General features: G+C 37.9%; 1 protein-coding gene across 1 annotated transcript in view; it reads right to left on the reverse strand.

Moving 5' to 3' along the window:
- The window catches only part of LOC127413600 (dystonin-like), a 276,523-nt gene that overhangs the window by 103,028 nt on the left and 155,294 nt on the right, over positions 1–18,201 (reverse strand). The window contains exons 43-54 of the mRNA XM_051650862.1: positions 16,884–17,060; positions 15,742–15,865; positions 12,678–12,886; positions 12,000–12,317; positions 9,226–9,392; positions 8,444–8,600; positions 5,791–5,917; positions 5,603–5,659; positions 3,347–3,582; positions 1,200–1,329; positions 818–1,017; positions 177–672 (exon numbers count right to left, since the gene is read on the reverse strand). Coding sequence (XP_051506822.1) covers positions 177–672; positions 818–1,017; positions 1,200–1,329; positions 3,347–3,582; positions 5,603–5,659; positions 5,791–5,917; positions 8,444–8,600; positions 9,226–9,392; positions 12,000–12,317; positions 12,678–12,886; positions 15,742–15,865; positions 16,884–17,060 — 2,398 coding nt within the window. The remainder of the gene's footprint in view (positions 1–176; positions 673–817; positions 1,018–1,199; positions 1,330–3,346; positions 3,583–5,602; positions 5,660–5,790; positions 5,918–8,443; positions 8,601–9,225; positions 9,393–11,999; positions 12,318–12,677; positions 12,887–15,741; positions 15,866–16,883; positions 17,061–18,201) is intronic.

The following is an 18,201-nucleotide window of genomic DNA, read 5'->3' on the forward strand; positions in this document are numbered from 1 at the left end:
CCTATTTCAGTGATACCTGTCAAATAGCAGAAAGAATTTATGCATGGCATTCCAAAAACTTGCTTACAGCACCTTCCAATCTTTCTCAGAGGCAGAAATTAATGTTGTAGATAATTCTGTAAATTATGCAATGTTGCAGAAAGAGTTTGATTAACAAGTTAAGCAAACTAAAATACCTGCTTTGTCCTCAAGTTGTCTGAATGGTTTAGTGACGCCCTCCAATTGTTTTGTCAAATCTGCCCTGAGATACTCCTCAGTCACCATGGCGGAGAGCTCTGAGCAGATGGTTTCGGCCTCCTGCAACCTTTTCTTCTCCTCTCGTAGCTGACCCAGGACTGTATTGGTGGCTTCGATCTGCTTCCTGACTTCATCAGGCTGGGTGCTGAGAGTCTGTTGTTTATTCAGTTCGGTCTCCAGGTGAGTGGCACTTTCACTGAGGCTGTGCAGAAGCTCCTGGAACTGAGTGGTCTTACAGACAGCCTGCTCAATGAGGGCATGTCTCTGAGACAGCTGGCCCGTCAGGGACTGCCACTTCTGGGAAATTGATGCCAGCTGTTCTTTAACCTTCTCTGCCACAGAATCTTGCTTCTCTGATGCACTGGTTATTGCAGTGGCACCCTCGTTTAACTTTTCATACTGAGGCTTGCGGCTGTCAAACTCCTTCAGGAGAATCTGAAAAAAAGATATGTTTTAGTGAATAAGAAGTAGTATTAGTCATGTGACCAATTGACTGACCAATCAGAAACGAATATTTTAGAGAGCTGTGTAATAATCAACATAATTCTTTCATATGTTTCAGTGTGACAGTCAGCAGTACCTGGACTTGCTGCTTCTGTGTGTTAAGCATGTTGGGGTCTACAGACAGGGGCCCCAGAACGCTCATCATCAACTCTTTCTCCTGCAGCCACTGCAAGAGCTGAGGCTGTGTTGTCTGGAAAAGCTCCAGCATATGTGACGACTCCTCCAGGTGCTGTTTCCTGATCTCCACTGTGCCCCTGACCTCCTCCATTCCTGCATCTGTGTGTGGAGCACAGCAAACACATCACATTATCACTCCCGGCTCTCGTTCAGAGGCCAGATGCCTCAGCGATCAGCGTGAGTTCAGAGTTGGTGCAGTGGATAAGTGTGTGGATCTGCACCTGGCCAGCCGCAGCGCAGATGAAAGTAGATTAATGGTTTTGAATTTGATAGATGCATACCTATCTGTGCCAGCATGTGCTTCCACTTTTCTGCCTCGGGTGAATCAGGGTGTTCCTCAATCAGGTGAAGCAAGTTCTCCTTCAGCTGCTGGAGCTGCTCTTGCTTTTGCTTCATATTCTCTTCAAAGATCTGTAAGATAAACATTAAAGGGATGTTCTGGGTTCAACACAAGTTAAGCTCAATCGACAGCATTTGTGACAATGTTAATTTCCACAAAAAGTTTTACTCATCCCTCCTTTTCTTTAAAAAAAGCAAAAATCAAGGTTACAGTGAGGCACTTACAATGGAAGTAAATGTGACCAATTTTTGGAGGGTTTAAAGCCAGAAATGTGAAGTTTATAATTTTATAAACACACTTACATGAATTCTTCTGTTAAAACTCATGTATTATTTGAGCTGTAAAGTTTTTTACATTTTTACAGTCATTTTAGGGTTTTACGGTTTGTTGACATAACATCGTCATGGCAACAATGTTGTAAAATTGAATATAACTTTACACAGAAAAGGCTAGTAAGTGATTTTATCACACTAAAATCATGTTTACATGCATATTGTCTTGTGGCTATATGAAAAAGTGACTATTTTAAAGTTTACGGATTTGCCCCATTCACTTCCATTGAAAATGCCTCACTGTAACCCAGATTTTTGCTTTTTTTAAAGAAAAGGAGGGGTGAGTCAAAATGTATTTTTGTGGTAATCAACATTATGCCACAAATGCTGTCGATTGAGCTTAACTTGTATTGAACCCAGAATATTTCTTTAAAGGAATGTTTCAGGTTCAATACAAGTTAAGTTCAATCAACAGTGTTTGTGGCATAATGTTGATTTCAGCAAAAACAACAACAACAACAACAAAACTATTGACTCACCCTTAGCTTATTAAAAAACAAAAAACAAAACAAAAAACAGCTACAGTGAGGCACTGACCATGGAAAAGAATGGGGCCTGACCATAAATGCTAAAATACACATTGTTTCAAAATTATAGCCACAGGATGTAAACAATTTGCATGTTACCATGAATGTAATGTGATAAAATTGTTTACTAACCTTATCTGTGTAAAGTTATATCAAATAATAAGATTACAGGGTTTTCTTCTCATGTCAGAGAAGTTGTAATATTGGCTATAACTTTACACAGATAAAGGCAGTAAATGATTTTATCACACAACAATCATTTTAACATGTTTAATGTTTAACACAGAAAAAAAGACAAACAGCACCTCTAGTGTTGGAGCAGTGCATTGGGTGTAACGACGATGTAGATGTTCTTTTTCGTGCGGACGACCCCGGTTAGATTTTGCCTTCTGTCCCACTTTTTCCCATCCAGTTTCCTGTCTCCACTATTAATATTTTCTTTAATACTAATTATAATAATAAGTAAAAATGAATATAAAGGTTCATTCCCTCGCAGTGATTTGGTCACGGTGAAGGTCGAGGAGTTGAGAGAAGGTTTGATCCAGGTAAAATAAACCATGTTTTTACTACAGTAATATTGTAGTAACCATTTTTTTGGCAGAAGCCAGTTTTAATGCAGTTAACCATAATTTTACTACAGTAATAAGGTGTTAATATATTAACCATGTTTAATTTTGTGGTTACTATGATTTTATTACAAAATACCATGATACTACAGTTACTGTAGTAAAACCATGGTTAATTTTTGTTAGGGTTAAGTTGAGGGGTAGGGGTTGGTGTAGGGTGTCTGTGGGACTCTATATAAACACAATAAACATGTAGCAGTAATGGCACTATACTGCATGTTAGTATTTGAATGGGGGTGCAAATAGTATCTGCTACTATTTGCACTAGAGCGCTAGAAGATGTTTTTTGTTGCTATTTACACTTGGTGCAAATAGCCTTTGCCTTTTTAAAATGAGGGTGAGATGAGCAAAAAATTATTTTTGTGGTATCAACATTATGTGCAAAGGGTGAGGGATGAGCTACAGTCTAAATTAATAGTGATGCTGGCCTTTGCAAACACCACTAACAAAAACATGCAAGGGCGGTGGATATGTAGAATTTTGTGGATGACGTTCAAATTATGTACAAATCTCTGACCACAGATTCCATGCAGGCCTACATGTGGGGTAACATTCCGGTGCTATTATGGGCACAAAAAGTCCACATGTTTGGATTGCATTTACCTTTTGTTGCTCTATCTGTGTTTTAACTGAATCGTTCCCAGACGGTCGGTTATTCCAAGATGTTGCTGTTTTCTTTGTGTCTTTAATCCACTGTAGTAAAGAATCAGCCTGCTCATGGACCCCTTGCACTTTCTTCAACAGAGCACTGAGTTCAGAGGATCTGGCCTTCAGGAGCTCCCCAAGGTTCTCATAACTGCTGTTAATTGAGGACATGTTCTGCTGTACCAGCATCAACTCTTATGGGGAAAGAGCATGTACTATTAGAAGGTTTATCCTAATGCAAATAATTATACCACCCGCTACTGTACTTTAACCCATGTGCTGAATATTGTTGGGGACTGAATAGTTTTTATTTATTTTATTTTTTTATTACAGTATCGGCAATCATCAATGTGACTAGGCCAATATTAGCAGGTGTATTATTTTGCAATTCAAACCACTATACTCTCTTCTATGCCAGCTTGCAACAGTTCAATAATGTTGTGATGTCACTTTAAGCATATACTGTATAACACTACATTGGATTTTTAGAGTAATTGTTTAAAAATAGGCAGAACAGTTTAGCTTTATATTGGCAATCATATTGGTTATCAGTTATAATATACAGGTGCATCTCAATAAATTAGAATGTCGTGGAAAAGTTCATTTATTTCAGTAATTCAACTCAAATTGTGAAACTCGTGTATTAAATTCAATGCACACAGACTGAAGTAGTTTAAGTCTTTGGTTCTTTTAATTGTGATGATTTTGGCTCACATTTAACAAAAACCCACCAATTCACTATCTCAAAAAATTAGAATATGGTGACATGCCAATCAGCTAATCAACTCAAAACACCTGCAAAGGTTTCCTGAGCCTTCAAAATGGTCTCTCAGTTTGGTCCACTAGGCTACACAATCATGGGGAAGACTGCTGATCTGACAGTTGTCCAGAAGACAATCACTGACACCCTTCACAAGGAGGGTAAGCCACAAACATTCATTGCCAAAGAAGCTGGCTGTTCACAGAGTGCTGTATCCAAGCATGTTAACAGAAAGTTGAGTGGAAGGAAAAAGTGTGGAAGAAAAAGATGCACAACCAACCGAGAGAACAGCAGCCTTATGATTGTCAAGCAAAATCGATACAAGAATTTGGGTGAACTTCACAAGGAATGGACTGAGGCTGGGGTCAAGGCATCAAGAGCCACCACACACAGACGTGTCAAGGAATTTGGCTACAGTTGTCGTATTCCTCTTGTTATGCCACTCCTGGCGTCTTACCTGGGCTAAGGAGAAGAAGAACTGGACTGTTGCCCAGTGGTCCAAAGTCCTCTTTTCAGATGAGAGCAAGTTTTGTATTTCATTTGGAAACCAAGGTCCTAGAGTCTGGAGGAAGGGTGGAGAAGCTCATAGCCCAAGTTGCTTGAAGTCCAGTGTTAAGTTTCCACAGTCTGTGATGATTTGGGGTGCAGTGTCATCTGCTGGTGTTGGTCCATTGTGTTTTTTGAAAACCAAAGTCACTGCACCCGTTTACCAAGAAATTTTGGAGCACTTCATGCTTCCTTCTGCTGACCAGCTTTTTAAAGATGCTGATTTCATTTTCCAGCAGGATTTGGCACCTGCCCACACTGCCAAAAGCACCAAAAGTTGGTTAAATGACCATGGTGTTGGTGTGCTTGACTGGCCAGCAAACTCACCAGACCTGAACCCCATAGAGAATCTATGGGGTATTGTCAAGAGGAAAATGAGAACAAGAGACCAAAAAATGCAGATGAGCTGAAGGCCACTGTCAAAGAAACCTGGGCTTCCATACCACCTCGGCAGTGCCACAAACTGATCACCTCCATGCCAAGCCAAATTGAGGCAGTAATTAAAGCAAAAAGGAGCCCCTACCAAGTATTGAGTACATATACAGTAAATGAACATAATTTCCAGAAGGCCAAGAATTCACTAAAAATGTTTTTTTTTATTGGTCTTATGATGTATTCTAATTTTTTGAGATAGTGAATTGGTGGGTTTTTGTTAAATGTGAGCCAAAATCATCACAATTAAAAGAACCAAAGACTTAAACTACTTCAGTCTGTGTGCATTGAATTTATTTAATACACGAGTTTCACAATTTGAGTTGAATTACTGAAATAAATGAACTTTTCCACGACATTCTAATTTATTGAGATGCACCTGTATATATATATATATATATATATATATATAAAAAAAAAACATTTCAGTTATTGGCAAACATCTAAATCTAGTTATCTAAATCAGTCCATCATACCTTGGTTTGTCAGATTGGTATGGCTTCCTGGACCAGAACCATTACCCATAGCCAGTCCTACAGGAAATAGGGGGAAAAAATATATTTCATCTTTGCTATCACGCTGGACAGATTAAATGGGTGGTCATGTTGAATTGAGACATGTAATATGTGTTCTCATAAAATCTTAAAATACTCCTTGGAAATACCTGCGCTGTGATGTATCTTGGCTTTGGCTGGTGATGTCAAAACACTGATTAGGCTACATAGAGCAGAGCCTCTGCTATTGATATCCTGAACTGCTGGAGCTTTGGAGGTCCATTCATCCAACAAGCCCTACAGAGAACAGAGAGACCAGAAGAGGTACTTTGAATCGTTTAAGATCTATACAGTGTGAATTCACAGATAGACAGACAGATAAATGGGTGGGTCGGTAGGCAAGTAGGTACCCTGTAGGTAGGATTTTGATAAAACCTAACTTAAGTTTGTACAACAACAGTATTTAGGCTTAGTCAAACAAAATAATTACAAAGCAAAAATTGTGGGATATGTGTAACCAAACTCCCCTTTGAGAAATGATCCAAATCTAATTTTCTCTGGCAAACATAATAAAGAGGCAGATTGTTTCTGATGTTATACCCTTTTTTGGCAAGTCCCTGTTGCTATTCATTATGGTATTTTAGCACTGTAATATTTATTATTATTAATTGTGCTCAATCAATTCATTGACATTTTTGGTTGTATTTGGCTGATTTTTGGAGCATGATGCACACATGCTTTCAGTAAACCAGACATGACTACTGTAATGAAGGTTAACTCCCTGAAATATACACTTTACAACAGGAATGTGTGCAAAAACATGATGTTTGTGGGGGCTTGCTCAGTATTTACTCTTCCTATGGGCTATTTTTCAATTAGAGGAATCTTTAAGTTTAAAAAAATGCTTCTAGTTAAAAAAAAAAAAAAGAAAGAAAAGAAAAAAGCGTTAAACTTTGTCTCTAACCTATTCAACTATTTTTTTGGCTGCCACCTGCAATTTTTCAGACACAAATTTAAAAGCTCATGTTATACACATTCAGTAGACTTATTGTAAAAAATTGGTCTCATTTTACAGAAAACAACCCCCCAAAAAATAAATAAAATAAAATTATAATAATTCAAAAATAATACTGCATATGTTTACAATCTTATGATGTCTCATAAATCTTATGATTTATATATTATTCTCTTCTTTTCCCCTTAAATTTGTAAGCATGTAATTCTGGTTCTGTTTGCTGTATCTCCCTGCAAAAGTCTTATTTCATTCCACTACACGGCAACAAGTACTAGGAAAAATAAATTTTCCTCTATCACATTCCATGACAATATACAGATCTGAAATGTAGGTGGCACTCTAACGCAGCTGAGTACTCACACCATAGACATCCAGTCTATTTTGGATCACATGCATGTTCCACAGTGTTTCGTTGAATATCTCGGCCTCTGAATAGACTAGTAACTAGAAGCTCAATCTAGTGTCGTTGGAAAGGTAAGATCATATAACATTTCATTATTAATAGTTGATAACATATTTTGCAATTGATTTGTTTATCATGCTTTTTCTGCTGGAAAAGTTTGTTCTGGCCATCTGAGATATAACATTGGATATTTTACCCAAGCAAGCTCACAGACATGTAAAAAATGGCTCATTTTGAAGAAAACCTAAGGTAAGAGTAAATAAATATGGAGATATTCAAACTCATATTTCTACATTATCACCTCTAGGTAGCGCTCATTTGCGATGTAAAGGTTTTCAGGCTTCATTGTATTATTTTATTTAACTTAAACGCAAAAGTGATTGTATTTTAAGCTTTCAAATGGTACCACAAATGAGTGACTTATGCAGGGACTTTTACAATTTTAGCGTAAACTTATCACACGCTTCTGGACCTGCCCACAGATCTGCCGGCGGGTCTGTAGTGTTTTAGAGTTAAATAATTTTTTTCAGATTTTTAGGAGAGCTGAAAGATACATTTGACAGAACTGCCCTTTATCTAGACATTTTAAAATATAATAAAACTCATACAAATTAAATCAGGAACATTCACTGTAGAACCACTGTCCCCAAATGCTACTGTCATTACCATCACGTGATGCCAAGCATTTTAGGCCACGTCCACACTAATACATTATTGGCTGAAAACTTTTTTGGAAAGGAAATTGCTTTTCCATTTCCTACCATCATCGTTTTCCAAAGTATGCGGTCCTGGAGAGCATTTTCAAAATTCTCAGTTGTTCAGTGGAGGAAAGCGCTGCTCCAGTGTAGATGAGAGGTGTAAAAAAGCTAAATCAATGTGTTTTCAAATGAAAACGTATTAGTTTCTATTAGGCTCTGATGGAAATGAGAAGTGACAGGAGCACAACTGTGCCAGAGCAGCAGAGTGACAGTTTGAACTTTAGAAATGTCATTAATTTTAAGTTTTTACATCATGATCTGAGTGTAGTTTAATCAGGTGTCATTACTTGGTTAGTATTTGAACATGTAAATTAATAAACAACTGATTTTTCATATCAAGTCTAAGGCTGATCCAACACTTTCCTCAAAACGTGAAAAATGTCATTAACATTACAGACAATTTCAAAAATCCACAACATGGTTGTTATCTTTATACCAAGACATGTGATGAACATTTTCAAATTGATGAAACATAGTTTGAAGAAGTTTATTTTTTAATGTAGTCAAAAGAGCCTCTAATTAAAGAATCAACAATATACAGTGAGACAGATTTCCTCTAGTTATGTTTTGGTAATTTACTGCACCATTCTATCCTGGAGGTTTTGTAGCCCCACAATAAGGAGTGAGAAGTGGAATCCATCACTCACATTGACTGTGTGCAGGTCTTTTCTCAGGCTCTGTTCACTGCAGTTGGGTTCAGGCGCTGGCACTTGCTCTTTTGTCTCCTCCAGCCATTTAATAAACACCCCTGTGGCTGCTTTAAACTCTTCCAATGAACTCTGGCAGGACGAAACCTCCTGTTTTCTGCAATACACAACACACACATTAATAACGAGTCTTAATATCTGGCAAAAAGTGTAATCCATTTAATATTTTGTAATAATGATGTTCCAGTTCTGCATTTGGTTTTCATTCTAATAACAGCCCTAGATAATCAAAATCTTTCCTTCAACCAATTAAAAAATATTAGGGCCATATTTCAGAGTCAAGAGAAACATAAAATGACTAAATGGCAATAATGGGAGACCCTGTAAAAAGGCGTTCTTATCATTTGAGGCAATAATTTTCCTGAACAAGTAATGTCTTCATGCTAATATGTAATGTGACTCTGAATCTGAGGATATTTTTATAATTGGCTCAAATGCTTTACTGCGATAAATGATTTTCTTAATATTTTTGTCTAGATATTTAGATTTGTTTAGAATTTGTTATTTATTTATTTATTTTACTGGAAAACAAGACTAATTAGGAAAATTAGGAACAAGATTTCTTGCAGTGTTGGTCCTAACTTGATTTTGATTTGCGAACATATTGAAGTTCACATGAACTAGAAACCCAGACAACATTTTGAAGTGAACTCAAGTCAAACTGACTTTGGTCTGCAAGAATATCTCTAATGTAAAATGCACCCTAACTGAATAATACTTACTTCTCTTGAACTGTATCTTTCAAAGCACTGAAGTTGTTAGAGATGTTCTTCATCTTGCTCTGAATAAGAGCTTTGCTTCCTTCAGGATCCAGCTTGCTGAGTTCCTCTGACAGTTTCTGTAGGGTCTGCACATCCTTTGCGTGCTCGGCTAACTCAGCATTAGTGTCCTACAAACAAACGATGTATTTAATCGTCAAATTGTGAAGAAAGAAACATTATAGTGCATAGACAGACAAACTGTCTCTGTTCCAAAACCTAGTGAGCGGTCTTTCTGTCACTGTTCTTTTAAGACAGCATCCTAACTGAAACGTAACCTCAAACGTGACTGATTTGGAACATTCTACATAGGCAGCAACTCTGCTGACATTTACTAAAACGTGCCACACAGATCGCATTCCTCACCTGAAACGCTCGAAAGACTTATCTAATGCTGAATTTCCAAATACTCTCAACTGGCCCTAGTTGAACTGTAATTGGTCACTTCACTTGACAGCCAGAAAGATTCTTCCTTTACATTTGGACGGTTCATGGCCAGGATAATGCGGCCTTCAAGTGGAGTCGGAAATATCATAATTACGAGTTACGAGCACATAAATGACCAAGCAAAGATGTATTTACCACTGGGAAACTCTAAACTGTTGATGATACCTGAGTTGCCCAGTTGTGACATTGAAATGGGCATGTCTACATGAAAAATAGTGGTAAACAATTCTGCATTAAATGGTAGTGCATGATTTTTTCATTAATGACTCCTTCATGGTTTGCTTCAAGCAATTAATTAATTATTTTTAGAGACCATGCAGAAATAAATCATAAAAGTATAAAATGTACTGTTACTACTCCGTAGTACTCGTATTGGGCCGATACTGCAGGGTAAATACTCGTACCTGGAATCAGTATCGCCACTTAATGTTTCTTATTTTCTTATTTACACTTGGTCACTTCATAAATTTTTACTCATCGGATTGCTATCCTATTGAATTATCACATTCCATTTACAATTCCCGCGCGTTCACTTCTGTGATTATGATAATTCCAGGCAGCAAATTTAAAAGGCGTGATTTATTATGCAATTTCAAGTAACTTTGCCCAGTGCGCATGTGTCTGTGTGTGTGCGTGCTGTGTATTTTTCCTCAATGGGCTTGTCATAGGTAAGATATGTCCATGCGTGTCAGCTGCACTATTGTAAGTGTTTAGTTTCAAATAAAATAAATAGAAAAAAGTTTTGTCACTCCTACAACATGCATCTGTTTATTCATTTGTTATTATTTATTGCCTGACGTGAGCCCTATGCAAATACTCCATTGCAGCAGTTATGTTTCACATTTTCGTGATTCAGATTTTTGTGGCATATTTTATACATTTGTATTTTTAAAAAGCAGATGTTTTTCAAATTGTCAGATTAAGAAGAACTCCAAATACAAAAAGCAAACTGCCCAGGAATGGACACAATATGCATAAGTATCATACAGTACATGTTAGCTGGGTAACTTTTAAATATAAGCTACACCTCGGTAAAACGATATTGAATTGTGATTTTGAATGATGAAAATGGTAATATTGGCTATATACCAAGATATTAAATGTATCTAGATGTCAAGTGTACAAACACAAATGTAATGCATACACATACCCATACAAAACCACTCGTATCGACATTCAGTACCAGTTGATAATCTAAGACTACTGTAGTCCTTAGTACTTGTATATGTCTTAAAGAAAATTGGTATCAGTACACCCCTACATATACTGTAAGTTTATTAAAAGTGATGCAGGTGTATTCGTCTTTGGCCGTTGTTCACTGTTTATTTGGTTTGGCTCGGCTGCTTCTGTTTTTTATTTCCAACTTGAATGAGTCACATGTCATACTAACGAACGTCCGTCTTGGATGCGGAAGCTTTCCAGGTGCACTTTAAAGCAGCCTAAGCCGCAAACTGGACCAGGCTTTATGTCGTAAATCTTGGGCTGTTTCTCAGTGTGCGTTCTTTTGTGTTCTTACGTTCTCGTGGACTCCTTTGACGTCATTATCCACTGCCAAAGTTCAATTCCAATCCTCAAACAGAGAATGCATAAAATTGCCTGGATGTGTTTTTGATCAGGCTGAATATCTAGGATGCATCAGATGGTGACTTGTGGGCAAGAACCTGGTGGCAGCTGAAGGACATTTGTCGGTGTTTTCTCCTCAAGAGTTTCCCCACTGTAAGCTCGCAAAAGTCTGTCGACTTGTGAGAGTCGTTATACTCCGTCAACATTTGTTGTTTATTGTGGCATAATTTTAATAAAGTAATAGACACATGGAGGAAACGAGTGTTAACTGACTTTATTCTTTGGCGTGTCACTAGTCATGCAAAACCTCACTGGTGTGATGATATTAATGCTGTCACTGGTGTGATAATGCCAGTTGTTCTCTCACTGGCTACAAACATGCTGTGACGGTTAACTGTGCAACAGGAAGATCGCAGCACATCCCAAAGTTCGCAATAGATGTGTTCTAGGTGCTCCTGTCCTTCCGAGTTTGTTCTTTCATGGTAGCTTGGCAAGACTGGTTTTCATAAGAACGCAAGTCTGTTCTCTGAGTTCTTAACATTGAGAAACACCCAACGTCTGTCTATGTTAGACTATTTTGTGGTGTTAGCACATGTTGCTGAGATAACAATGTGATACTAGCACACACAAACAAAAGACACAAAAATTGGGTAGAATAAACTGTAATACTTTCAGTACTGAATAAAATGTATTTATATTCCAACATTTGCCAACAGCTGACATCATACCTGGATGTGCTGCAAGAGCTCAGTGACGTTCTTTCCTGATTCATCTGTCTCTGATAAAGCCTGTGAGCTTCTCACCACAAACTGCTGAACTTTTTCAGATGTCTTCTCAAACTGCTCCACCTTCTCTCTGAGCTGCTCCATCTGAGCGCTCTTCTTCTTGTGCTGTTCAGCGGCATCAGTGAAGCGTTGAGACAGACTCTCCATCTTACCCTGCAGCAGTGCAGCAGCCACGGGATCAGCGCTTTCCACAAACTTCTCCACCTTCACCTTCATGGCCGCAATGCTGCTCTGCCTGCTGGACATGTCCTGCTCCAGAGCCTGAGGTAAAGGGAGAAAGTTTTGAACACTACAAAATAGGGTTTTAAGAAATAGTTGACCAAAAATTGTCATCATATGCCCTCATGTCTTTCCAAACCTGTATCATTTTCTTCCTTGGGTGGAAACAGCTCTTTTGCATTTAATGAAAGTAAATGGGGACTGGGATTGCTGCAAAATGACAAAAAAGTTCACTGAAAATGTTATTATTGAAAAGAGAGGTGTGACCATTCTTCTCCTTATGTGATGTACGAAAGAAAGTCATACGTTTTTGGAGCAACATGAGGGTTAGTTAATGATGAGAGAATGTTCATTTGAGTCAGTTTAGATTTCATTTTATTTAAATTGTGCAAAGTCACATACTGCCTCTTTGCTGAGAGCATGTGCAATGGAGTTTGAGTCGAGTGGCACATGTGTCGTCTCTCTCACTCTCTCCTCCACTGCCTGCATCCAGCTCATCATCTCATCCAGCCCATCCTGCACGCTGAGAGATCGACTCAGTGTCACCTGCAGCTTCTCATTCCGGTCACTCACTGACCGAGACAAGTTCTCATATCTCTCTGTGATGTCATCTGCAAAATAAAAACATTAAAAAAGAGGTCTAAAAGCTCTCTTAGAGGTACTATGAGCAATAGCCATTTTGCTAACTTCCGCCACACTGAATGATCTCTTTTTCTGTATTATGTTGATTAATTCTTTAACGCTAACCTAAAAACACTTTTAATAGAGTCAGGTCGTCATTTTTATTTGTATAGCGCTATTCACACCACACATCGATTCAAAGCAGCTTTACAGAAAATCATGCATTAACAGAAAATGAAACTGTAATATCTATAAAAGTCTTAAGAGTCATCATTGAGTAGTTTGATTAAATATGATTGTAAATTGTGTATAAAAATAAATCATTAAATAATTAAACAATAATTATATTTAGAGCCCCAGTGAGCAAGCTAAAGGTGACTGTGGCAAGGAACACAAAACTCCATAAAATGTTGGTTAGTGGAGAAAAATAACCTTGGGAGAAACCAGGCTTACTGTGGGGGCCGGTTCCCTTCTGGCTAAACAGCATGAATATAATGCCAATATAAGTTATTTATGTGCAGTGCAGGTCATGGTTTAAGATTAGTAAACTAAGTAAGTGTGTGACGAGGAGGAGGACGTGGCCAGGCCGTGTGCCATGGCCGGCGCTGAATCAGCTGATCGGTGGGAGAGTGAGGTAAAGGGGAGCCAGAGGCACCAGTTTGAGAGAGAGAGAGAGAGACGAACGTGGCCACGTTGCATGTGTGTCCTTGTGTTTATGTTTGCTTTATGTTGAGTTTCTGATTAAAATGTACATTTACTGTTCAGCCAGTTCTTATACTGTTACAGTGGTACCGAAACCCGGGAGGGAGGAGGGATGCACTGTCGTGGAGTCACCCACCAGGGGAGCAGCCACGGCCATCCGCCTGTGGACAGAGGGGTCGCTGCCGGCCGCTGAGAACCGGAGGAACCGCTGCCATCCGCTCAAGAACGAGAGGAGCGGTTCCATCCGCCCTGGGCCAGAGGACTCGCTGCCATCTGCCAGGGGAGGAGTGAGCTGGCGTCTGCCAGAGGGTGGAGGAGTGGTGGAGGACTGGGCGACAGCGCATCCGGGAGCCGGCGAGCATGTTCTTCTCTCTCTCTCTCTTTGTGTCTCCGCTCACCCTTTCCCTCTACCCACGCCTCCCCTTGTCTCTCCCCCAGCTTCACAGGAGGCGGAGTGGACCACCAGCTTACGGGCGGAAGGGCCGAGATGGGGGGGATGTTAGTCAGACCGGTGGCGCCCCGGCCTGAATCAGGTTGGGGAGGAGTGTGATGAAGAGGAGGGTGAGGCCAGGCTGTGATGGTGCACAGCCAGCGCTGAATCAGCTGATCAGCGGGAGAGCGAGATAAAGGGGAGCCGGAGGCACCAGTTTGAGAGAGAGAGAGAGAGAGAGAGAGACGAACGTGGCCACGTTGCATGTGTGTCCTTGTGTTTATGTTTGCTTTATGTTGAGTTTCTGATTAAACTTTACATTGACTGTTCAGCCAGTTCCCGCCTCCTCCTTGCTTATACTGTTACAAAGTGTTAAGGGCCAGTGTTGAGATTTTTTATGAACTGTAAGATTAATGACTAATGTCTTTGAAGTCTGGATTAACTGCAGAAGTTCACATAGATGCATTGTCCTTTGTTAATTGGCTGATGAAGGCTTTTGTTGGCAAATAATTGATAGTCTACGTATTCCATTTTAAGAGTGCAGTCCATCATTAGACCAAGGTGATGCAGGCAGAGATCAGTGAGTTCAAACGGCAGGTCATTTCGATATGAAGTATCCCATGTCTTATGGGATAATAAAGACCACAGTTATGCGTGTAGCCCAATGGGTTTATGAAATGCATATAAAACCCATTAAATAACTATATAAACAACAAAAAAGTTTATCATAATAATCATTATTCAATAAATCACTAAATAAATCACTAAATGTCCTTTGTATATTCTTTTAGCACTGGTTTGCCTCCATTTTTATTTTAGCATTATCTTTGGGTTGATTTGTCATTTAAGCACAAGCTTCGTGTCTTTTCATTTTCAGGTTTATGGTTATAATGAAAAATCAATCCAAATATAATTTTAAAAAAAGACAAAAAAAGAATGCAAACTAGTACAATAAATTATTGACTATTTTAGTGATTTAATGATTAATTTAATGATATTATAGTTTTATCCATTTCATATTGTATTTAAATATATTTTATATTTAAATAACGATTTAATTTCGAGTAATTTGGCCCTCCATAGTCAAAACTTTCATTCTTAATATCAAAAATGACGTAATTGCTCGCTGAAATTCCCATTGTTGATATCAAAAATGAAATTCAACTAGTAAAAACTATTGAAATCATAAGTAGATTTCACAATTTTTTATTTACTCCTGTAAAAAACACAATTACAGACATCTATAATTAATTTCTTACTTATTAAAATTCCAAATACACATATCAGCTATGTACTTTTTGCTAGTGAAAATGCAATTTTTTCATATTTGTAAATTTATTTCAATATGTGAGATTTGGTATTACAGATATCTGCAAAAGGATTTCACACATTAATAAATTGAAGTGTAACTGAAGATATCTTAAAATACTTTCTTACTAGTTACAATAAGAGTAAAGATATGTGAAATTAACAATGCCTCTAGTGAAAACCAAGTTAAAAAATGTGTAATCTCAATATTGATATCAGTAATGGACATTTTCACTAGTAACAATGTAATTATTGATATAAAAAATGATCGGTTTTGCTAGTAAGAAATACTCACCTGATTTGTGTGTTTGGAATTCCAACTAGATTTCTGTACTGCATTTTAAACAGTAGTGAATGAAATGTGAACTGGACATGTTTTTGTGAGATTCACTTGTCTTGACTCACCCACAGCCTCTTGAATCTCATCTGGATTGGCCAGCAGGTCGCCCTCCGCAGTGATCAGAGCGTCAGCGGTTTTTCTCAGTGTATCCACAGCAGCCTGTCGGGCTGTCGTCTGAACATGAAGACCCTGCAAAAGAACAATGTTTATTAGGATTGACTTTTTAATCATTTCTAAGAGTGCAGTCAATAGTCTGATCCTCTTAAAAGCACAGCATCAATGTTATGTGTTCTATATCCATCTCAATCCGCCATATGCCATTGTGACATTGAAACAAAGTTGCAGTGTTTACAGTAAGGTCATATAAAATGTCAGAGGACAGTGTTACAATATGTCTATCTCAAGAAAAATAATGGAAAATAAATGCATCTTCTCTCTTTGCTTAGAGTGCATCGTGGGAGATGTAATCTACACTATTTAAGGGTTAATTACACTGTCTGCTTCCATATCCACATTTGCAAGCCCAACTAGCTCCAATATGCAACAAGCAAATCTGATTAAATCTGTACTAAATTATTTTTGTCTTGGAACAAAGCATGTTGATAGGCCTATAAATAGATGTTGTTTAAAACTGGGTGAAAATGCTCTATACGGAGAGACCTGACTGTACAATAACGACACCCATGCCCTTTTTGGGACTCTGCAGTGTGAGAAACTTATAAAAAGAGTGTGTTTAAAAACAGCCTTTGACCTCCTTTGAGGCTTGAGGAATGTAGCTTTCTTTCCTGTGCTGACATATTTCCTATTGAAACAGGATGTTGGGGATGGGACATATCAAAGGCTTTATCACTTTTTGTAATTAGCCAACAGCCTTTAGTTTACGTCACAACCGTGAACCATGATTTGCTACTTGCTGTTGCTAGTCAGAAGTACTGTAGGTGGTACCTGAGTGAGGTGCATTCTCAGTCTACAGAGCATGTTATTGGACAAAAATGTGTATACACCCCTACAAACAAGATAAGTCGTCAATATATTTGGTCTGTTTTCCCGGATGAGTAATGGGTAAATCTGCTAAAAGTTAGCTGTAGTTAATTTTGGGAGTACACGAGTACATACATGGCCTCTAAACAAACAAACATGGACAAAAGCCACAAAACTCCTGATTTCATGTGTTCTTTGATACAGTGATGGTGGATGGTGGTCATGCCTTGGTCTCCTCCAGCTGTCTCTGTAATATCTGTGGATCTCCAGCGATGGCTTCAGATTGCTGTCTTCTGGACTCTTCTTCAGAATCATTGAGCCACTTCACCAGAGCTCCACTGGCATCTCCATACTTCCTGTACTTGTCCACCACATCTCTGAGGTTGCTTCCAAGCTGATTACACTGAAACGTACAAAAGGTGTGATATTTCAGATAAGTTTAAACATAGAATGAACAGTACACACACAGTACAAAAATATTTTGTGATATATTTGGCATAAGAATAGAAACAACCACACAATTATATTTTGCATAAAATATTTATACAAAATTTTTATAAAAACTAACTGTATTACAGTCATGTTTTACTGTCATAAAGTAAAAAAAAACATAACTCCACAATTCAGCTAACTGAATATGAATTAGAAACATGTCTAGACAAATGCTGCCATCTATTGGTTCAAATCGTAAAGTGCTTAATTTCTCATCTATCTAGACTATTATTTCTCAACAATAATATATCAATAGTGAACATACTATATAGGAGTGAATCTCACAAAAACATGCCCAGATTAAATTTAACTCCAAAATAAAAAAAAAATAAGTTCTATTTTGCATAAAGAAAATGCAGCCTATTTTAATTACCACTAATAATTCACTGCAAAGTTACAATGATTTAATATATATATATATATATATATATATATATATATATATATATATATATATATATATATATATATATATATATATAGGGCGGGACAACATCTGAAACATGATGAGTGATTACCTTTGACCCATTCTCATAATTCTGTATGTTGATTATAGTCTGTATATGTCACTGTGTGTTATTTACATGTACTGTAATTACAGTTGAAGTCAGAAGTTTACATACACTTAGGTTGAAGTCATTGAAACTAATTTTTTAACCACTTCACAGATTTAATATTAGCAAACTATAGTTTTGGCAAGTCGTTTAGGATATCTAGTGGGTCAGAAGTTTACATACACTAATTTAACTGCGCCTTTTAGCAGCTTGGAAGATTCCAGAAAATGATGTCAAGCCTTTAGCCAATTAGCTTCTGATAGGAGGTGTACTGAATTGGAGGTGTACCTGTGGATGTGTTTTAAGGCCTACCTTCAAACTCAGTGCCTCTGCTTGACATCATGGGAAAATCAAAAGAAATCAGCCAAGACCTCAGAAAAAAAAAACTGTGGACCTCCACAAGTCTGGTTCATCCTTGGGAGCAATTTCAAATGCCTGAAGGTACCACATTCTTCTGTACAAACAATAGTATGCAAGTATAAACACCATGGGACCACG

This window comes from Myxocyprinus asiaticus, chromosome 23, assembly GCF_019703515.2.
Source record: "Myxocyprinus asiaticus isolate MX2 ecotype Aquarium Trade chromosome 23, UBuf_Myxa_2, whole genome shotgun sequence".
NCBI classification, from domain to species: domain Eukaryota; kingdom Metazoa; phylum Chordata; class Actinopteri; order Cypriniformes; family Catostomidae; genus Myxocyprinus; species Myxocyprinus asiaticus.